Raw genomic sequence first — 23,217 nt, 5'->3', positions numbered from 1 at the left:
TCTTTTTATCTCTTGCAGTCTCTCACTCAAATAAATCAATAAATAAAATATATTAAGAACTACACAATCGCCGGGCGTGGTGGCGCACGCCTTTAATCCCAGCACTCGGGAGGCAGAGGTAGGAGGATCGCCGTGAGTTCAAGGCCACCCTGAGACTACAGAGTTAATTCCAGGTCAGCCTGGACCAGAGTGAGACCCTACCTCAAAAAAACAAAAAAACAAAAAAAAAAAAAAAGAAAAAAAGAACTACACAATCCATTCATTATAGAGTAGGCAAGAAGTTTGAAAGAGTTTGAGGTATGATCATTTTTGTGTACCATGACATATTACAAAAACCAAATATTGACTTGAACAAACTAGAAAATAAGATAGCTGATAGTTTTCATGTGTATATGGTATCATAAGAATCTCAATTTAAAAAAAAAAAAGTCGGGCTTGGTGGTGCACACCTATAATCCCAGCACTTGGTAGGCAGAGGTAAGGGACTTACTATGAGTTTGAGGCCAGACGATTCAGGCTGGAAAGGATGCAGAGATCAACAAAAACGTGAATGTGAATTTGTGACCCTCCCCCACAAAAAAACTATCATGTGCTCTAAAGAGTTAGAACAAAAATGATACTGATTGAAATATAATCTAAAGAGATAAAATTGAGAGAATACAGAGTTAAATGTTTAATTTATTGATAAACAGCTTGCATAATAAGCATAAAATGCAAGATTCAAGTCAATACCAAAGAAATACCGCTGCAGTACAACTAAGCAAACTTTGATACATTGCATTTGATATTTACCTAGCATAATTCATGTGCAATGAAACTATCTATTGATGAATTATATATGCACAGTAAAAGCTATAACCAAAAATAAGGAAGTAAGCCAGGCATGGTGGCACACATCTTTAATCCCAGCACTTGAGAGGCAGAGGTAAGAGGATCGCCATGAGTTCAAAGCCACCCTGAGACTACATAGTGAATTCGAGGTCAGCCTGAGCTAGAGTGAGTCCCTACCTCAAAAAAAAAAAAAAAAAAAAGGGTGGGGGAGTATTTATGAGAACAATGTTTGGGGATAAACATAAAATATTATACTAATTACAGATCAATATTGTCCTGTGAAAATTTAAAAGTATGATTTGAATTTTCCCTAGTGATTTTACTGGTAACAGAAACTTCTAACATGGAAACTTCTACTTTAATTCAATATAAAGAGTTACCGTCACTAAGTATGTCTATAAAGTGGTTGCCACATACACGTTTTTAACACATACACTGAAATATAAGTAAGACAATCAATCAAAAGTTTACCTTGGAGAGCCGGGCGTGGTGGCGCACGCCTTTAATCCCAGCACTCGGGAGGCAGAGGTAGGAGGATTGCCATGAGTTCAAGGCCACCCTGAGATGACAGAGTTAATTCCAGGTCAGCCTGGACCAGAGTGAGACCCTACCTCGAAAAACCAAAAAAAAAAAAAAAAAAGGTTACCTTGGGCTGAAGAGATAGCTTAGCTGTTAAGGCACTTGCCATTGAAGCCTAAGGACCCAGGTTCAATTCTCAAGGTCCCACGTAAGCCAGATGTACATGATGGCACATGCATCTAGAGTTTGTTTGCAATGGCTATAGGCCCGGGCAGGCTCGTTCTCTCTCTCTCTCTCTCTCCCTCTCTCTCTCTCTGTTTCTAATGAATCAATAAATAAAAATTAATCTTTAAAAAAATAAAATTAAATTAAAAAGCTTTATCTTTACACCAAAATCATTAAAGCAATTAGATATCACATATCCTGGACCAACAAACAACACAGTGTGGCAGATGACCCCGTTCTGGCCCTGGCATTTACAAGCAACAGCCTATGACTTTAGGGCAAGCTTTTCTTCCCCAGCAGAGTGCTTCTGCTCCAACTATTTCTCACCCTCCCTTTGAAAAGAGCTTTACCTTTGATTAGTTAACCAAGAAAAAGGGTTTTATAGGAATGATTTGTGCCATGATTAGTTTTCTTTAACAGCCCCCTCCCTTTCTCACATGCCAGAACCCTCAAAACCTTCCAAGCCCAGATTCTGTGCTTCCTCTTGACTGTCAAGCATCACCTTCTGTCATTCCTTTCTGCTCTGTACGAGCCTCACTCTAGGCTCCTTACAATTTCTACTGATGCAGACTCCAGCTTAGAAACAAGGCACACCATTCCATGCTAGAGCTTCAGATGGAAAAGAACACATGACCTTGGTCACTCTTAACTTGTGTGACCTCACTTACGGTGATATTTTCCCAAGTCCATCCATTTTCCTGCAAATTTCATACTTTCATTAGTCCTTACCACTGAGTAGAATTCCATTGTGTACCTGGACCACATCTTCACTTTGGTTGGGTGCCTGGAATCCTCTGGAGAGTGTTTCTCTGCCAGATCTGGTAGATGGGGAACCTTGTTACTAGTTGTTGGCTGAAAATTCAGTTGCAATAGCCAGCTAAAACTCTTCTCATCTGGAGCACCTAGGTTTTCTCTGTGGCCTCACCTCCTCAAAACATGGGAAACAGCCAGGCCTGGTGGCACACGCCTTTAATCCCAGCACTCAGGAGGCAGAGGTAGGAGGACTGCCAATGGTTCAAGGCCAGCCTGAGAATACATAGTGAATTCCAGGTCAGCTTGGACTAGAGTGAAACCCTACCTTGAAAAAAAAAAAAAAAAAAACATGGGAAACAGATTATTCAAAAGACAAGCAGTTTGGGACTGAAAACTTTTCTAATCAAGCGTGGAAAGAAAGGCTAAAGATATGGCTTAGTGGTTAACGAACTTGCCTGCAAAGCCAAAGGACCTAGATTTGATTCCCTAGTACCCACATATGCCAGATGCACAATGTGGATATCTCCCTCTCCCTCCCTCCCTCCCTCCCTCTCTTTGTCTCTTTTTCTCTTAAATAAATATGCACTTTAAAAAGGAGTTGGGCCGGGCGTGGTGGCGCACACCTTTAATCCCAGCACTCGGGAGGCAGAGGTAGGAGGATTGCCATGAGTTCAAGGTCACCCTGAGATGACAGAGTTAATTCCAGGTCAGCCTTGACCAGAGTGAGACCCTACCTCAAAAAACCAAAAAAAATAAAAAATAAAAAAATAAAAAAAATAAAAAATAAAAAGGAGTTGGGGGCTGGAGAGATGGCTTAGCGGTTAAAGTGTTGGCCTGCAAAGCAAAAGGATCCCATGTGGGCTCATCAGGACCCACATAAGCCAAATGCACAGGGGGTACATGCAACTGGAGTTCATTTGCAATGGCTGGAGGCCCTAACATGCCCATTCTCTCTCTCTGTCTCTCAAATAAATAAATAATCTTAAAAAAAAGAGTTGGAAGTCACATGCATCATTCTCATTACACAACTCTATTCACTAGTAGCAGGCCAAGGATTGACCTATATTTCACAGTGGAAAATGACATGTTATGATCCCAGTACACAGTCCTCTGAACAAAGGCCCTGTAACCCTCTCACTGGAAAAATTAGCCTCATTCCCACTCACTGTGTATGCAAGTCTCAGTATCGTTGAGGAAGGAAATGGTGGCTCACAGAATTGGAACAGGCTCAGTGTGAGGGCTTTGAGGACGGCAGACATTTAGCAAGGATGCAAGTAGCCCACCTCTTCACCGCATGCTTTCAGTTCATTTAGGTCACAAACTCAGCTAAACAGTTCTTTACAGAAGTTGTTCTAAATCCCTCCTCACCCAGAGGAACAGAGCCTTCCCGCAAGGTTTCAGTGTCATTTTTTCAGTGCATAAAGCCATTCCTTATCACCTGGTTGCCTCCTTGTCGGGATCCCACTAGCAGTGTTTAGAAAGCATTTATGTATTTTTATTTTCTAGGTCCATTGCATAACACACCATTAAATGTTTTCAAGTTAAACTTATCATTATTAAGCACTATGAATTTATTCAGGAATTCTTTGTTTCCTCATTACATATATAATAACATAGGAAGACTTTGAGCTGGACGTGGTGGCACATGCCTTCAATCCCAGAACTCAGGAGGCAGAGGTAAGGGGACCACTGGGAGTTCAAGGCCACCCTGAGAATACATAGTGAATTTCAGGTTCAGCCTGAGCTAGAGTGAAACCCTACCTCAAAAAAAAAAAAAAAAAAAAAAAAAAAAAAAAGAATCCAGACCAGGCAGAACACCTCAACCTCAGAAGAGAGAGCTTTCCAAACTTGTCCAGGACCTGAGACTGACATTGTGAAAGTATACACACACACACACACACACACACGTTTGTTTTGTTAATTCTTATCAGATAAAGTCACTATAACTTGTACATATTTTTTTCTATTTTGAGTTTTTAAATCTTAGTGGTGTTTTTTGTTTTGGTTTTTGGTTTTCCAAGGTAAGATTTCACTCTAGTCCAGGCTGACCTGAAATTCACTATGTAATCTCAGGGTGGCCTTGAACTCATGGTGATCCTCCTACTCTGCCTCCCAAGTGCTAGGGTTAAAGGTGTGAGCCACCACTCCTGGCTCTAAATCTTAGTTTTGTTAGCTTCTCATCTTCCTCTCCCTCATCAGTAGCCATTTCTATTTCTCCTGTATTAAGTTCTCTTTTAATATGCTATCCCTGCAGAAATAGATTTGCTTCTTTAAAGAAAATTTAAACTGATAATGATAATTTTACATAATTTGTATGTTCTCATACACATTCCTGTGTTAATACACTGTATAGTGAGTAGTACCATATGTAAGTTTTTAACTGTAGCTGGGTTTTTTTTGTTTGTTTGTTCTGGTTTTGGTTTTGGTTGGGGTTTTTTTTTTTGCTTGTTTTTTGTTTTCTTCTTTTTTTTTTAGAATTTTTTTGGTTTATTTTTATTTATTTATTTGACAGTGACAGACAGAGAAAGAAAGAGGCAGAGAGTGAGAGAGAGAGAGAGAATGGGCATGGCAGGGCTTCCAGCCACTACAAACGACCTCCAGATGCGTGCCCCCCCTTGTGTATCTGGCTAATGTGGGTCCTGGGGAACCGAGCCTCGAACCAGGGTCCTTAGGCTTCACAGGCAAGCGCTTAATCGCTAAGCCATCTCTCCAGCCCTGTTTTTTGTTTTTTTGAGGTAAGGTCTCACTCTAGCTCAGGCTGATCTGGAATTTCCTATGTAGTCTCAGGGTGGCCTTGAACTCATGGTCATCCTCCTACCTCTGCCTCCTGAGTGCTGGTATTAAAGGCGTGAGCCACCACGCCCAACTTCATTGTAGCTTTTTAACTACTTAATCTTTCTCTCTGGATCATTGAAAGAACTTTACAAATAAAATTCACAACATTTACTTCATAAGAACTATCCAAAATATATCCTTTTATTTCTTTTAGCTGCAACCTGAAGATTATGTCAAAAATAGACAATGTAATTTAAATGCTTCACACATAAGGCCACCACAATACCCAGTGACAGATCTGCAATGTAGAACTGGTGAGAAAAAAAGTAAAGAAGCATGGGAAACAACATCACATAGACCATCAAAGTAAGTCAAAGCAAAGAATTGTGCAAAGTTAGTAGAGCTCACTGGTGTCGGGTGAATTCTTTGACTGAAAGAGGTATATGAAATTTGTGTCTCATGAATCCTCAGTACACAATAGAATGAGAAACCTGGGAAAGTAAATTTAATAATTGATATTCCTTTTATAATATAAGTCCTGAGTAACATATAGCTTTCCATCTTGTGTTTACATAGCAGTCCCCGATAATATTTTCATATATTTCACCTGACTTATCTGTTAGAGTTTAGGCTAAATAATTAGGAAGATTTTTAATTAAGAAAGTATCATACTTGTCACCTGAGCCAAAAGACAGGTCCCACCTCTAAAAGGTTATAAATATCTTTGCAAGGGGAGAGCCCACTCTCTGAGCTACCTGATCACCTGAGAACTTCTAACTGATGGTGAGTTTTCCAGCCCTTACTCTCCACATGGGCTCTTTATTCCTTACAGCTCTCCCCAGGGCAGGAGCTCTTTAAACTTCTTTTCTCTTTTGTCCCATGGTTTTCATAGGCCCTCCAATGGGATCTCTAACCACATGGGTGCCTTTCCTTGGCTCTGTTCTTCTGTCAATAAATATAATAATTTAATAATTACAAAAAGAAAATATCAGGCTGGAGAGATGGCTTAGTGGTTAAGCACTTGCTTGTGAAGCCTGAGGACCCCGGTTCGAGGCTCAGTTCTCCAGGACCCAAGTTAGCCAGATGCACAAGGGGCACACGTGTCTGGAGTTTATTTGCACTGACTGGAGGCCCTGGCGTGCCTATTCTCTCCCTCTCTCTCTCTCTCTCTCTCTCTCTCTATCTGCTTCTTTCTCTCTGTCTGTCACTCTCAAATAAATAAATAAAAATAACAAAAAAGAAAGTATCATACTTACAAAATAGCTTTTAATATTTCCTGCAATTATAAAAAATTAAAATTTTCATTACTTGTGGGTATAATAACTTAATCTCAAGAGTGAAGCAGTACTAATGTTAAACCTGGGGGCCCATTGTAGAACTTGTGAAATTAACTCTCTTTGACATCTTCTATGCTACCACTAGATGGTAGGTAGGGACAAACTATTCTTCAAATTTTCTCTGTTCAATATAAATGCATGATTGAAAAATCAAAAAAAGTAACATAAGTGTGTATGAAAGTTAATAACAAAGTGACTTAAGTAATTCCTTTTTCAGTGTGAGGTAATACATGGGACACATGTATTTCCACTGAAAACCTAAAAAGGATAAGCTGAGCTAACAATCATAGAATCTGATTTAATTCATTTTGATTACCACTTCAGCCAAGGCTTCTTCCCTCCAATATTGTTGTTCTGAATTATCTTAAATTATTAGCCTCACAGAGATATTACATGACAGAAAATTGTTTTAAACAGATTTGGAAAGTTTTGATAAGATAACCTATACTAGATTATTAAATACAAATATTGATAATTTTTTTTCATTGTCTATTATCTTATTCATTGCCAAGTAAATCAAGACATGCATCATCACACATATTTACATCTTCATTATGGCAATTCTAGATGCCAGTTACTGATGAATCTTTCATGGAAAATGTCAGTCTGTACTTACATTCTGTTCTCCTCACAGCTCTACGAGGCAAAGTGGTACAGGGGTCAGCCAAGGATCCCCCCCATCAGAAGACCCGATGAAATTCCACACAATCCCAAAGTCTTCTGAGTGTGCCTTCTGCTCTCACAGCTCTACAAGGAAGAGTAATATGGGGGTCAGCCAGGGATCCCCCCCATCAGAAGACACAATGAAATTCCACACAATCCCAAAGTCTTCTGATTGTGCCTTCTGCTCTCACAGCTCTACAAGGCAGAGTAATATGGGGGTCAGCCAAGGATCCCCCCCATCAGAAGACCCGATGAAATTCCACACAATCCCAAAGTCTACTGAGTGTGCCTTCTGCTCTCACAGCTCTACAAGGCAGAGTAATATGGGGGTCAGCCAGGGATCCCCCCCATCAGAAGACCCAATGAAATTCCACACAATCCCAAAGTCTACTGAGTGTGCCTTCTGCTCTCACAGCTCTACAAGGCAGAGTAATATGGGGGTCAGCCAAGGATCCCCCCCATCAGAAGACCCAATGAAATTCCACACAATCCCAAAGTCTACTGAGTGTGCCTTCTGCTCTCACAGCTCTACAAGGCAGAGTAATATGGGGGTCAGCCAAGGATCCCCCCCATCAGAAGATCCAGTGAAATTCCACACAATCCCAAAGTCTTCTGAGTGTGCCTTCTGTCCTCCTCACAGCTCTAGGAGGCAAAGTGGTACATGGGTCAGCCAAGGATCCCCTCCATCAGAAGACCCAATGCAATTTCACAGAATCCCAAAGTCTACTGATTGTGCCTTTTGCTCTCACAGCTCTACAAGGAAGAGTAATATGGGGGTCAGCCAAGGATCCCCCCCATCAGAAGATCCAATGAAATTCCACACAATCCCAAAGTCTTCTGAGTGTGCCTTCTGTCCTCCTCACAGCTCTAGGAGGCAAAGTGGTACATGGGTCAGCCAAGGATCCCCCCCATCAGAAGACCCGATGCAATTTCACACAATCCCAGAGTCTTCTGAGTGTCCCTTCTGTCCTCCTCACAACTCTAGGAGGCAAAGTAGCATGGGGATCAGCCAAGGATACCCCCCAAGAGAAGACCTGATGCAATCGCACACAATCCCAAGGTCTTCTGTGGGTGCCTTCTATTCTCCTCACAGCTCCACGAGACTAGATTATTATGGGCTAAGTCAAAGACACTGTCGAAAAAAACGTAAATCAGGATTTCAATTATGGCTGGAATCTGAGCAAAAAATGGAGATCTATCGTGCCAGGGTTAGTAGCACCAAAATTTTCTCTATTTTAGATTTCTGATGTTATTCTTACTTTTAATTTGTTGAACTACTGAGTTGTTTAGGTAACCCATTCATTTTAAGTGGAGCTCATGATAGTGTATGCTTATGAAGAAAACTTACATTTCTAATTTAATAAAGTCCCTGGAGATGTCACATCCAAAAGATCCTCCTTTTCCTCACCTGAAGAAATACAAATAACTCTCCTGATGTAGTGTGCCTCTCCTGAAATGCTTCATCTACACAAGATCATAAAACAAGATTATTAGTCCTGCCGGGCATGGTGGCACAGAGGTAGGCACATTGCCGTGAGTTCAAGGCCACTCTGAGACTAAATAGTGACTTCAGGTCAGCCTGGACTAGAATGAGACCCTACCTCAAAAAAAAGAAAATTATTAGTGTGTGTGACCACTGGGAGCATATGCAGTACTTGTCTTAGATTCCAGGTGATTGTAGCTGCTTTGTGTTCAAAGAACCTTAAGAGTAATCCTGCAGCATCAAGTGTGCTGACACTGACCCCACAGGAATGACAGACACCCAAATACTTAACCTCTTATGCCATGGATGTCTGTTATTTAAAGGATGTGAGATGAATGCTTTCTCTGATGTCCATACACATGAAAAATGAAAAGATTAACTTTTTATTAAAATTATTTTATTTTTATTTTTAGAAAAAGACAGAGAGAGAGAGAGAGACAGAGACAGAGAATTGCCATGCCACGGCCTTAGCCACTGAAATCAAACTCCAGATGCTTGCACCAACTAGTGGGCATGTGCAACCTTGTGCTTTCCTTATCTTTGTGCATCTGGTTTATGTGGGATCTGGAGAGTCTATCATGGGTCCTTAGGTTTTGCAGGCAAGGACTTTAACTTCTAAGCCACTCTCCAGCCCAACTTTGGCTTTCAGTTTATATTTATACACACACACAGAGAGACACACACGTGTCTGTGTCTGTGTGTGTGTGTTTTATTTTGTTCAAGGTAGGGTCACTCTAGTCAAGGATGACCTGGAATTTACTATGTAGTCTCAGGGTGGACTTAAACTCATAGTGATCCTCCTACCTTTGCCTCCCAAGTGCTGAGTTTAAAGGTGTGACCTATCATGCTGAACTTTAAGTTATATTTTTGACATTTTCTTAAATGAAAATATATCTTGAACTGCAATTTTACTTACTGCATATATATCAATTTTGTGAAGTAATATTATTGTATCACACTCTAACCCAGGCTGACTTGGAATTCACTATGGAGTCTCAGGGTGGCCTCGAACTCACGGCGATCCTCCTACCTCTGCCTCCCAAGTGCTGGGATTAAAGGCATGCACCACCATGCCTGGCTTGACTTTTTCTTTTTTGATTTATAATACATAGTTTAGATTAGCCTGTCCTCCTCTCCCTCATACATAGCCATTTCTTTACCTTTTGCTTTAATTTCAATTTTAATATGAAATTGACACAGAAACATATTTACTTCTTTAGATTGAAAACCTATAATTTTACACAAATTGTATGTTCTCATATATATTTCTGTTTTAAAACACTGTATACTTTGCAATATCATATGTATATTTTTAGTTTGAGCTTTTTCACCTATTTAAAGTTTCCCTCTGAATCACTGAAGGAACTTTAAGAACAAATACCAAATATTTATTTTTACAACAACTATCAAAAATATACCCTTGTGCCCGGCGTGGTAGCGCACGCCTTTAATCCCAGCACTCGGGAGGCAGAGGTAGGAGGATCTCTGAGAGTTCGAGGCCACCCTGAGACTCCATAGTGAATTCCAGGTCAGCCTGAGCCAGAGTGAGACCCTACCTCGAAAAACCAAAAAAAAAAAAAAAAAAAAAAAAAAATATATATATATATATATATATATATATATATATATATATATATATATATATATATATACACACACACACACCCTTGAATTTCTTTTAGGTGGAAGCTTATGAATTTCTTCGATATGCATATCGTCCTCAAAACCCTACCGGCTGCAGTTCACTAGATTACCCATATGTAGATCTGCTACAAGGACTCTATGATACCTCAAGTGATGACGAGTCAGAAATAACATTCTATTGAAAACCAATGTAAGTCACGGCAACAATTGTATAAAGTAACTAAAATCACAATAGTGGTTTGGTAGAATATTTTTTTTTTAATTTATTTATTTGAGAGCAACAGACATAGGGAAAAAGACAGATAGAGGGAGAGAGAGAGAATGGGCGCGCCAGGGCTTCCAGCCACTGCAAACAAACTCCAGACGCGTGCGCCCCCTTGTACATCTGGCTAACGTGGGACCTGGGGAACCGAGCCTCGAACTGGGGTCCTTAGGCTTCACAGGCAAGCACTTAACCACTAAGCCATCTCTCCAGCCCTGGTAGAATATTTTTTTAAAAATAATTTTATCCACTCTTTACATTTTCATACATGTACACTATACCATATTTTGTTCTTATTTCCTCCACCACCTTCCCCCATTAACCTCCTTGTTCTTGCTCCATTAACCCCATCATACTTCCATGCCTATTTTACTCATTGAGTTAAGTTAGGGTTGCTTCCTTGATATGGGTGGGAGGTTATTTACCATGGAATGGGCAATGTTTCAGTCAGGTTTGCATTGCAATCACCCAACCAAGAGCAGCTTGTGGTGAGGGGGAAGGTTTATTTTAGATTACAAACTTGAGGAGATGCTCCACGATGGCAGGGGGAAATGACGGCATGAGCAGAGGGGGGACATCACCCCTTGGCCAACGTAAGGTGGGCAGTAGCAACAGGAGAGTTTGCCAGACACTGGCTGTAATACCCATAAGCCCACCCCCAAAAGTGCACTGCCTCCAAGAGGTGTTACTTCCCAAATTTTCATCAGCTGGCAACCTAGCATTCAGAACACCCAAGTTTATGGGGGACACCTGAATCAAACCACCACAGACAACCTCCCACCACTAGTGATCTTGACTCACTGTTTCCCTCCATTTAATTATTCCTGAGAGGATCTAGCTTCAATCTTCTGCATGTAAACATAAAGACTGGCCATCACCACTTGCTGAAGATGCTGTCTTTTCTCCATGTTATGGAAAACACACAAGGAAAATATAAAATCAGACAATCAGTCAAATAAATGTGTCTTCACACCTAAGATCTTCAAAGGAATTAGATATCAAATGATCATTTAACACCACAGAGTATTGATTGTTGTATTCCTTTCCCAGTTGTTGTCTCCAAACACAGCACAAAAATAACTAAAGAAGGGAAGGGTTGTCTTTGCTTTAGCATTTAAAGAAGATTGCAGTGCACCATGGTAGGAAAGGCATACCAACAGGAGCTTCAGGCAGATAGCCTCATTTCTCCTGCAATTAGGCAGGATAAAGCAAACAAGGAAAGATATCAGGCTATCAAACCTCAAAGATATCCCCAGAGATTCACTTCGTCCAGGGAGTGTATACTTCCAAAAATAATAAATGTCATTCGATCTTAGTTGTTCTGCCCTACCCCACAGAGACATATCTCTGGCCAGGTACCGTATTTTTCCCTTGTCCTGCACCTTCTAGCCAATCTGGGTAGTGTACGAGTCCACATCTTCAGGTGATCGTCTTCATTTCAGCCAGCTTGCACGCACTTCACTCTTTCTGGCACTTTCTCCTGGTCCTTCAGGTTTCAGCTTACTTACCACCTCCACCTACTAAGAGCCCACAATGATGCAAGGCCAAAGAGCTAGGACCTTACATGGACTTCAGTGGTGTCATTTTTTATCCTTGCTACAGTTCCCTTTATCCTTTGCCCTGCCACAGTGTCTTTTCTGAGTCAAATCCCCATGACTTTATAGTAACACATACTTTGACACAAAAGTTATAAGCTTTTTGTTTGTTTTGTTGTTTGTAAGGGGTACTAGGACATACCCAGAATTCTCTGAACTGGTGGTAATCCTCCTGTCTCAGTCTCCCAAGATCTTGGATTATAAGCCTGAGTCTTCAGGCCAGGCTGAATTCTTTTCCAATTTTATTTATTTGCTTTGATGTACTTTTTGTGTGTCTAGACGTATGCAGCCTTGGCACACACGCCAGGTGTTGGTGTTCTTCTTTCGCCTTCCTTGAAACAGGGTCTCTGCAGAACAGCTACTCTGTGACTTTTTATTTATTTTTTTGTTTATCTTTATTTATTTGAGAGTGACAGAGAGAGAAAGAGGCAGAGAGTGAGAATAAGAGAGAATAGGCGTGCCAAGGCCTCCAGCCACTGCAAACGAACTCCAGATGCATGTGCCCCCCTGGGGAATCGAGCCTAGAACTGGGGTCCTTAGGCTTCACAGGCAAGCACTTAACCACTAAGCCATCTCTCCAGCCCACTCTGTGACTTTTGAATTCTCCGGGCTCTTCCTTTCACTGTCAGGTGCACTAGTGTCAAAACTGTATGTTCCACTTTGTGTCTGAATTTAGGTGAGTGCTGTGGAGTGTGGAATTTGTGTGGACAGGCCTGTCTCAAAAAGAGGTGGATGGTGTCTCTTGGGAACCACTTCACAAGCTGTTCTCTGCCCTTCACATTGCAGGCACGGTCACATTCACCCGTGCACTCTCATGCACTTGAACATCTACATGTATGGATCGGTGCACATGCACACACTCATCACACACTCCACTCACCAAAGTTTTGGGGACCTGTAACCTTGCTTCTGCAAATACCCCCAATAGGCACCAATAGTAAACAATAGCTTTTCATGAATATTCTCTTGTGTTCCCCGGGGCAGTACTTCTATATTGTCTAGGTTGCTAAAATTATGAATGCCAATTGTACTAATTTTTCTTCTAGATTTATGCTGTAATTACATGTGCCATAAAGTGGTGATAAAAAGCAATTACTGAAGGACCTTAAGCTGTGATGTTACAGACTGCATCATGAGAGATCCCACAACTTATTTTAGCACTGAGGAAATTTCACTCCTTTAACAGAGAGACGTGGTGTACCAGCCATCTATGAGAAGACTCTGAAGAGTAACTTCCATCCACGAATCCCAACAAGAATGGACTAAAATTTCTAAGCAGGAAGAGTTGTTTTGTCAACCACAGATACCTGAAATATTGGAGGCATATGCCTTTAACTCACCTGCAAAAGCCCTTTACTTATGCAAAAAATAAAATGTTGGTGAAAAGTTCTCTGAGTGCTGAGTGCTGAGTGCAGAGTGCTGAGTGCTGAATGCAGAGTGCTGGCATCTGGAAGCACACAGGTCAAGCCCAGAAACATGCATCCTGTTCAGGATCCTGGCACCCTGTGGTGTTGGTGCCCAAGACTGTTTTGACTCCTGTATGACTATGTAGCAAAGGGAGGGAAAACTGTGGAAAAACAAATGGCTTGTGGAGAATCTGGGCAGATGTCAGATATACATTTCTGTGACCTCTCACTACCTTGATGTGGAATGTCCTTTATTCCCTTCTTCCTCCATTATGATCAGATAGAGTTCAGGGAATTATTCCAACTTTCCTGCACTTGTTAAGATTTCCTTTGTGTCCTAATATATGGTCTATTTTAGAGAATGTTCCATATGCTGTGGAAAAGAATGTGTATTCTGCAGCATTTACATGAAATGTCCTCTATATATCTGCTAGGTCCATTGTGCTATGATCTCATTTAATCCAGATGTATCTCGGTTTGTTTTTTGCTCAGATGACCTGTCAATTGATGAGAGTGGGATGTTGAAGCCACCCACTACAACTGTGTTTGGTGTTATCTGTGACCTTAGTTCTAATAGCATTTGTTTGATGAAGTTGGGAGCTCCCATATTAGGTGCATATGTTTAGGATTGTAATGCACTCCTGTTGGAGTGTTTCTTTAATCAATATAAAGTGACCTTCCTTATCTTTCCTAAGTGATGTTGGTCTGAAGTCTCCTTGTCCAATGTTAGGATAGCAACACCTGCTTGTTTCCTAGGTTCATTTGCTTGAAACACAGTTTTCCAACCTTTCACCCTAAGATAGTGCACATCTTTTGTGGAAAGGTGAGTTTCTGGGAGGCAACAAATTGCTTTTTTTTTTTTTAATTTATTTATTTGAGAGCGACAGACACAGAGAGAAAGACAGATAGAGGGAGAGAGAGAGAATGGGCGCACCAGGGCTTCCAGCCTCTGCAAACGATCTCCAGATGCGTGCGCCCCCTTGTGCATCTGGCTAACGTGGGACCTGGGGAACCGAGCCTCGAACCAGGGTCCTTAGGCTTCACGGGCAAGCGCTTAACCGCTAAGCCATCTCTCCAGCCCAAGACTCCTGCTTTTTAACCCAGTCTGCAAACTTGTGTCTTTTGGCTGGGGCATTGAAGCCATTGATATTAAGAGTTATTATTGAAATATATATACTTATTTTTGGTGTTTTCTTATTTTGTAGTTCTTCCAGTTTTACCTTTGCTGTCTTGTATTAACAAGTATTTGAGTATGGTTTGTTTTTTCCAGGTTCCTTATATGTGTACTTTTCTTTCTCTTCAGCATGGAGGATCCTTTCAAGTATTTTCTGGAGAGTTGGTTTTGTCTTCAAATATTCCTTTACCCTGCTTTTTTTGTGGAATGTCCTTATTTCTCTATCTGAATGATAGCTTTGCAGAACAAAGTAACCTTGGTTGACAGTTGTTATCTTTCAGAACTTGGAATACATCACTCCAAGCCCTTCTGGCTTTTAAAGTTTGTGTTGAGTGATCTGCTATTATCCTGATGGGATTGCCTTTGTATGTGACTTGATTTTTCTCTCTAGCTGCTTTCAATATATTTTCTGTGTTTTATAGTTTAATTATAATATGATGATGAGAGGTTCTTTCATGATTTTGTCTGTTTGGCATTCTGTAGGCTCCCTATTTCTTCACTGGCATCACTTTCCCAACTTGGGGGAAGTTTTCTTTTATGATTTTGTTGAAAATGCCTGTTATGCCTTTGGAGTGAATTTCTTCTCCTTCTACTATGTCCTGAATTCAAGTTGTTTGCTTGCTTGCTTGTTTGTTTGTTCCTAAGTATGGTCTCACTCTAGCCCCGGATGACCTGGAATACACTATGTAGTCTCTTCAGCAGCTATTCAGTTGGCCCCTACTGTCTTCCCTTTCAGGTTTCTTGACTTTATGGGGAGGCTGATGCAAGTGGAAAATCCCTTCACCTTGTTTCTGCTCCTGCAGCTCTGCACTGCTGGCCAGGCAGGCTGGTGGATTCACAGATCAGGGCTGCTGTCACCTAAGCGGGATTCTGGCTGGTTTCCTCCTTTTTGGAAGATTTCGGTCTCTCCTGCTTCTCTGCCATGGTTGATAATTTATACACCTTCACTTTTCAGTAGAAAAATGCATTTTGCTATGTTTCTGTTTATTTTCCACCCTAGGCTCCTTTGGTGTGGATAGTATAATGCCACCTTACCCAGAAGTCCCCAAAATCAGCAATGACTTTTTGTACTCTATGTGAGTGTAATCTATTCAAAATGAATGAATACATTTCTAGGGAATGAAATAAAATCCATGCAGTATAATTTAAGAATGTAGAGCTATTGGTTGAATACCATAGTAAAGCCAAATTACTTGAAAACTCATAAAGAAGCAAGAGATTTGCATAGATTAAAAGTAGGTAAGGGCTGGAGAGATGGCTTAGCAGTTAAGGCATTTGCCTGCAAAGCCAAAGGACCCAGGTTCAACTCCCCAGGACCCACATAAACCAGATGCACAAGGGGGTATACACATCTGGAGTTCTGTTGCAGTGGCTGAAGGCCCTGGCACACCCATTCTCTCCCTCGCTCTCTCTCTCTCTCTCTCTCTCTCCCTATTTCTGTCTTTCAAATAAATAATTTTTTTTTTTAAGTAGGTAAAAGGAGGCTAGAGAGATGGCTTAGCAGTTAAGGCACTTGTTTGCAAAGCCTAAGGACCCAGGTTCCATTCCCCAAGTGCATGTGTCTGGAGTTTGTTTGTAGCAACCAGAGGCCCTAGCATGTCACTCGCTCTCTCTCTCGCTCTCTCTCTCTCTCTCTCCCTCTCTCTCTCCTTCTCTCTCTCCCTCTGTCTCCTTGAAAATAAATAAATAAATAAATATCCTTTAAAAAGTGAATAAAAGCAAGTGAATTTCAGGTCAGTCTGGGCTACAGTGAGACCCTACCTAAAAAAAAAAAAAAAAAAGGTAAAAGGACAGAGAGCCAAAAAGGCTTTGAAGTATATAGTTCTATGAATTTATATTTATCAAGTACAAGACAAGCTGGGCATGGTGGCACACGCCTTTAATCCCACACCTGGGAGGCAGAGGTAGGAGGATCACTGTAAATTTAAGGCCAACCTGAGACTACATAGTGAATTTCAGGTCAGCGTGAACTAGAGTGAGACCATACATAAAAGTTTAAAAAATAATAAAAAAAATAAATGAGGTTAGCAATATCATCAGAGAAAGGAGAACAAGCATCCTAGACATGACATTAGAAGAGGGATTGGGCATGTAGCTCAGAGGTGGAATGGTCCTGGTTTAGTACACACAAGGCACCTGGGTTCAGTCTCCACCACTGAAAAAAAAAAAATTTAATATATTACACTAGTAAATAATCGAAGAATGAACAAAAACTAGAATTCTTCCACACTGCTGGTAAGAATGTGAAATCTTGGAGCCACTGGAGAAAATGAGTGATTACACAAAAAGCTAAACATAGAGGATGTAGTTTAATGCTTTCTAGCTTGTATGAAGCTCTGGGTTCAATCCCTATCACAAGCATGAAGCCACATGCCCATAATCCCAGCACTCAGGAGATAAAGACATAGGAACTGGAAGTTCAAGGACATCCTCAGCCCCACAGTGAGTTTGAAGACAGCCTAGGCTATATGAGACCCAGTCTCACAAAAAAGGGGGACTATTGAGCACACACCTTTAATCCCAGTACTGGGGAGACTGAGACAGGAGGAGGCTAACCTGGGGCTACAGAGTGAGTTCCAGGCCAGCCAAGGTGACAGTGAGACCCTGCCTCAAAAATAAAAACAGAAAGACTAAGAAATAGTCTATTGATGCAAGCAACAACTCTAGGAAGTTCTGAGTGAAAAGCTAATTCCCAAATGATTATATACTGAATCCATTTTAATTTTTTTCTTAAACACATATTTTTTTTCCTTTCCAGTATAGGAAATTCTTTTTTTTTTAATTTAATTTATTAGTTTTCTTTTCAGTAAATACAGGCAGTTTGGTACCATTATTTAGGCTCATCTGTGATCTACCCCCTCCCATTAGACCCTCCTTGTTAATGAAAATGGGTCGTGCATTGTGGAGTTAGGCCCGGTTATTGGTATAAATGTCTCTGCAAATCATGACCCAACATGTGACTCTGACATTCTTTCCACCCCCTCTTCCGCAAAATTTCCCTGAGCCATGTTGGGTTCATTTTTGGTCTGCTTCAGTGCTGAGGTGTTGGGGGCCTCTGAGGCTCTGGCTCTCTGATTTGGTAGGAGTTGATTTTTCTCTGCGTTGGTCTCCTTCCCCTTTGTGCTGGTATCCAGTTCACAGGAAAACATCACCCTTGCTTATTTTGCCAGTTGTCCTTAGTTTCAGTTGGGCCCCTTTTGAGGTATGTTGGGGCAGCTCTCTTCTTAGGATCTGCATCTATCTGGAAAAGAGAAGCAGATTCTCCAACGGAGAGTAAGTTAGCACCCGGAAAATTGAGATAACACTTTTTTGATAGACAGTATGGTAGGTGTAGGCCCTCTTATACCCCGTGATTGATGGTAGCTTGATATTGTAGAGTGGGCTTGTGTTTGGGTATGGTTCTGACTTGTTTCCCAGCTCCAGCTATGGGTCTAGTACCACTGAGTGGATCAGTTAGCCAAATCAAGAGCAATTGGTTCCTCACCATGGCTGTGTACCACTACTGCACTTGTTTGGGCATCACATCTGGTTATTTGTTGCTAATTAGGTTAAACAATGTGTTGCTTGGACAGATCTTGGTCATTTCCCCCAGTCGTCTATGTAGCACCTTCTGGCACTAGACACGCTGACTGTCTGGGGACTGACTCTCTCCTGGCTTCCAGCCATGTCATTCCATTTTACGCATCAGCTGCGTATGGAGTCTTCAGCAATAGGGTCTTAGCACTGGCCTTTGGTGGGTCATCAAGTACTCTGACAGAAGTCTGTCATTGTTAAACACATATTTTTTTAATTAACTTATTTTTTTTTTATTTGAGAGAGAACCAGGTCCTCTAGCCACTGCAAACAAACTCCAGCTGCATGCACCACCATGTGCATCTAGATTATGTGAGTCCTGGGGAATCAAACCTGGGTCCTTAGGCTTTATAGGCAAGTGTCTTAACCACTAAGCCATCTCTCCAGCCCTATTTTTTTTTTTCTTTGAGGTAGGGTCTCACTCTAGCCCAGGCTGTCCTGGAATTTACTATATAGCCTCAGGCTGGCCTCAAACTCAGTGATCCTCCTACCTTTGCCTCAAGTGCTTGGAATAAAGGCATGTGCCACCATGCCCAACTAAGTACATTTTAAAAATAAAACAATGGGCTGGAGAGATGGCTTAGCGGTTAAGTGCTTGCCTGTGAAGCCTAAGGACCCCGGTTCGAGGCTCGGTTCCCCAGGTCCCACGTTAGCCAGATGCACAAGGGGGCGCACGCGTCTGGAGTTCGTTTGCAGAGGCTGGAAGCCCTGGCGCACCCATTCCCTCTCTCTCCCTCTATCTGTCTTTCTCTCTCTGTCTGTTGCTCTCAAATAAATATAAAAAAAATTAAAAATAAAACAAAATCTATCTGATGGGTGTGTACGTGCCATGGTGCACATGTGGAGATCAGAGGACAACCTTGGATGTTGGTCCTTGTCTTTCATCTTGTTCGAGTCAGGGTCTCTTTTGGATCAGTTGCATTTTCCAGACTCATGTACTCACACTTACATGACAAGCACGTTGTCCACTGAGCCACCTCTCCAACCATTACTCTGGTTTCCTGTTGTTTGGATTGTTTGGGGACTTTTTCAAAGTGTGGGGGGCTGGAGAGGGGATTTAGTGGTTAAGGTGTTTGCCTGCAAAACCTACAGACCCAGGTTCAATTCCCCAGTGCCCACATAAGCCAGATGCACAGGGTGGCACATGCATCTGGAGTTCATTTGCAGTAGCTAGAGGCCCTGGTGTGCCCAATCTCAATTCTCCCCCCCCCCTCATAAATAAATAAATAAATAAATAAATAAATAAATAAATAAATAAATAAAAATATTCTGTCTGTCTGTGGATGTGTGTGTGGGCAAGCACATGCCATGGTGCATGTGTGGAGGTCTGAGGACAACACAGGAAGTTTTCCCTTCCTCCCTCTTTCCCCTCTTCTCTCTCCCCCTCCCTCCCTCCCTTCCAGACAGTGCCTCTCATTGTTTTTGTTGCTGCATGCACCAGACCAGCTGGCCCACAAGCTTCCGGATTCTCCTGGCCCTGCCTCCCATTGATGCAAACATACTTGGATTATAGATGCATAGGGCCACTTTGCCTCTGGCTTTATGTGAGTGCTGGGGGCTTGCACATAGGCTGGAAGGCTTGCAAGCAAGTGCCTTGAACCTATGAGCTCTCTCTCCAGCCCCTGGTTTGGTCTTTGAATGTCAAAATTACATAGACTAATGATTGTCTATAGCTAGGTACGGAAGAGGGAAAAAAATAGAAGCAATTATAGAGAAGTGGTAGCATGAATCTATGTGGTGATCAAACAATTGTAAGTACTGATTGTAGAAAGAGCTGCATGAATCTGCACATGGAATAAAATTGCATGGACGGGTACACATGAAGTCTGTGGACTACACTTGTGTCAATGTCCTGGTTTTCACACTGTAGTGCTTTTACACAAGATAGAATTAGTTACTTTAGCATCACCATGACCACAACATCCAACAGAAATAACTTAAGGGAGGAAAGATTTATTTGGGCTCTGTTGCAGTCAGGTTCTCATTGCTGGTAGAAATTACCCAACTAAGAGCAGCTTGTGGGAAAAGGAGGTTTATTTTGGTTTACAGGCCTCCACGATGGTAGGGGGAAATGATGGCATGAGCAGAGGATGGACATCACCTCCTGGCCAACATAAGATGGACAATAGCAACAGGAGACTGTGCCAAACATTGGCAAGGGGAAACTGGCTATAATAACCATAAGCCCGCCCCCAATAATACACTCCCTCCAGGAGGCGTCAATTCCCAAATCTCTATCAGCTGGGAACCTAGCATTCACAACACCTAAGTTTATGGGAAACATCTGAATCAAACTACCACATGCTTCCAGTTTGTTTGTTACTTTTTATTATTTGACAGAGAAAGAGGGAGAGTGAGAGAATGAGCATGCCAGGGCCTCTAGCCACTGCAAACAATCTCCAGATGTGTGTGCCCCCTTGTGCATCTGGCTAGCATGGGTCCTTGGGAATCAAACTGGGTCCTCTGGCTTTGCAGGCAAGTACCTTAACCGTGAAGCCATCCCCCCAGCCCATGGCTCCCAGTTTAAAAGGGTTTCAATCTGTTATGGTTGGGGAGGAAGGTGGGGAAATGTAGCAGAGGCTGTTATGTCACCACAGAGAAGGAAGCCAACTAAGGGGCAGGAAACAGTAATTGATACAAGTTTCAAAGGCCTGCTCCTAATGACCTATTTTTACTAGTGAGGTTCCATAGCTTACTAAACTAGCACCAGCAGCAGGGGATCAAGCATGAGCCTGCAGGGGACATTTCAGGTGCACACACAACAGAGATGAAGGAAACTGGATGCTGTGGGTAATTTCTGTATTATTTTTACAACTTTCTTTTTACTTATTTTTTTTATTGACAACTTCGATAACTGTAAACAATACCCCATGGTAATTACCTCCCTCCCTCCACTTTCCCCTTTGAAACTCCACTCTCCATCATATCTCCTCCCCTTCTTAATCAGTCTCTTTTATTTTGATGTCATGATCTTTTTCTCCTATAATGATGGTCTTGTGTAGGTAGTGTCAGGCACTGTGAGGTTATGGATATTCAGGCCATTTTTATCTGGAGGAGCAAGTTGTAAGGAGTCCTACCCTTTCTCTGGCTCTTACATTCTTTCCACCACCTCTTCTGCAATGGACCCTGGGCCTTGGAAGATGTGACAGGGATATTTTTAATGCTAAGCACTCCTCTGTCACTTCTTCTCAGCACCATGGTGCCTTTTGAGTCATCCCAAGGTGGCACATGCATAAGAAGCAATTGTGCCATCTGAAAAGAGAAGCTTCTCCAACCAAAAGTGAGAGTAGCATTAATACATGGATATGAACATTAAGAGAAGTGCTTACTGGGCCAGGCATAATGGCACACACCTTTAATCCCAGCACTCTGGAGGCAGAGGTAGGAGGATCACTATGAGTTCAAAGCCACCCTGAGACTACATAGTGAATTCCAGGTCAGCCTGGGATACAGTGAGACCCTACCTCAACAAACTAAAAATGAAAACAAAAATTAGACTTCTAATCCCCCTTCCAGCCGAACATTCCTTTTTTAAATTTTATTTATTTAATTTATTTCAGAGACAGAGAGGCAGAGAGAATGGGTGGCCAGGGCCTCTAGCCACTGCAAATGAACTCCAGATGCATGTGCTACCTTGTGTATCTGATTTATGTGCATACTAGGGAATCAACCTGGGTTCTTTGGCTTTGCAGGCAAACACCTTAGCCACTAAGCCATCCCTCCAGTCCCCAAAAATCCTTTTAAAAAGTTTTAGGGGGCTGATGAGATGACATAATGGTTAAGGTGCTTGCCTGCGAAACCTAAGAACCCAGGTTCAATTCTCCAGTATCCATGTAAGCCAGATGCACAAGGTGGTACATATTTCTAGAGTTCATTTGCAGTGGCTAGAGGGGCTGGCGTGCCCATTCATTCTCTATCTTCCTCTTTGTCCCTCATACAAATAAATTTGAATTTTTAAAAATATTTTAGGGGGCTGGATCCAGAAATGGTGGCACATGCCTTTAATCACAGCAATTGGGAGGCAGGAGTAGGAGGACTGCCATGAGTCTGAGGCCACCCTGAGACTACATAGTGAGCTCCAGGTCAGCCTGGGCTAAACTGAAACCCTACCTTGAAAAACCAGTATGTGTGTGTGTACTTATTTATTTACTTATTTTAGGAGGCTGGAAAGATGGTCTAGAGATTTAGGTGCCTGCCTGCAAAGCCTAAACTCATGTTTGACTCTCCAGGTCCCACATAACCCAGACACACAAAGTGACACAAGCATGCAAGGTCGCACATGCACACTCGGTGGCGCACACATCTGGAGCTTGATTACAGTGGCTAGAAGTCTTGACATGCCAATTCATATTCTTTCCTCCCCCTTCCCCCCCTCCTCCCCGCCCCCTCTCACATAAAAAGGCCAGGGCTTGAGAGATGGCTTAGCAACTAAGGTACTTGCCTGCAAAGCCTAACAACCTGAGTTCAACTACCCATGGCCCACATAAAGCCAGATGCACAGATAGTGCACACATCTGAAATTTGTCTGCAGTGGCTGGAGGCCCTGGCATATCCATTCTCTCTATATCTGTTCTATCTCTCTGCTTGCAAATAAAAATATGCATAAATAAACTTTTTTAAGAGGCCAGTCTGGTGGGCTTGCCTCAAAAAAAAATTTTTTTAGGGCTGGAGAGATAGCTTAGTGGTCAAGGCACTCATCTGTAAAGCCTAGCAATGTGGGTATGATTCCCCAGTACCATGTAAATCCAGATGCACAAAATGGGGCATATATCTGGAGTTTATCTGCAATGGCTGGAGACCCTGGCATACCCATTCTCTCTCTGTCTTCTATGCATGTAAAAAAATAAATATTTTTTGAAGTATTTATTGAGAGGCAGATAGAGAAATGGGTGTATCATGGCCTGTAGCCACTACAAACAAACTCCAGATATATGCCCCACTTTGTGCACCTGGCTTTTTGTGGTTGTGGGGAATCAA

The 23,217-nt window shown here is 41.9% G+C and overlaps 1 protein-coding gene across 1 annotated transcript in view; it reads left to right on the top strand.

Annotated features, from left to right (window-relative positions):
* Positions 1-13,476, top strand: part of LOC123462788 — a 187,018-nt gene extending 173,542 nt beyond the window's left edge. Inside the window, exons 105-108 of the mRNA XM_045156362.1 lie at positions 5,318-5,469; positions 7,075-8,311; positions 10,269-10,420; positions 13,134-13,476. Coding sequence (XP_045012297.1) covers positions 5,318-5,469; positions 7,075-8,311; positions 10,269-10,412 — 1,533 coding nt within the window. The 3' untranslated portion in view covers positions 10,413-10,420; positions 13,134-13,476. The remainder of the gene's footprint in view (positions 1-5,317; positions 5,470-7,074; positions 8,312-10,268; positions 10,421-13,133) is intronic.
* The last annotated feature ends 9,741 nt before the right edge of the window (positions 13,477-23,217 follow it).

The sequence above is a fragment of the Jaculus jaculus genome, chromosome 8 (genome assembly GCF_020740685.1).
Source record: "Jaculus jaculus isolate mJacJac1 chromosome 8, mJacJac1.mat.Y.cur, whole genome shotgun sequence".
Classification (NCBI taxonomy): domain Eukaryota; kingdom Metazoa; phylum Chordata; class Mammalia; order Rodentia; family Dipodidae; genus Jaculus; species Jaculus jaculus.
This window is presented reverse-complemented; position numbering and strand designations above follow the sequence as displayed.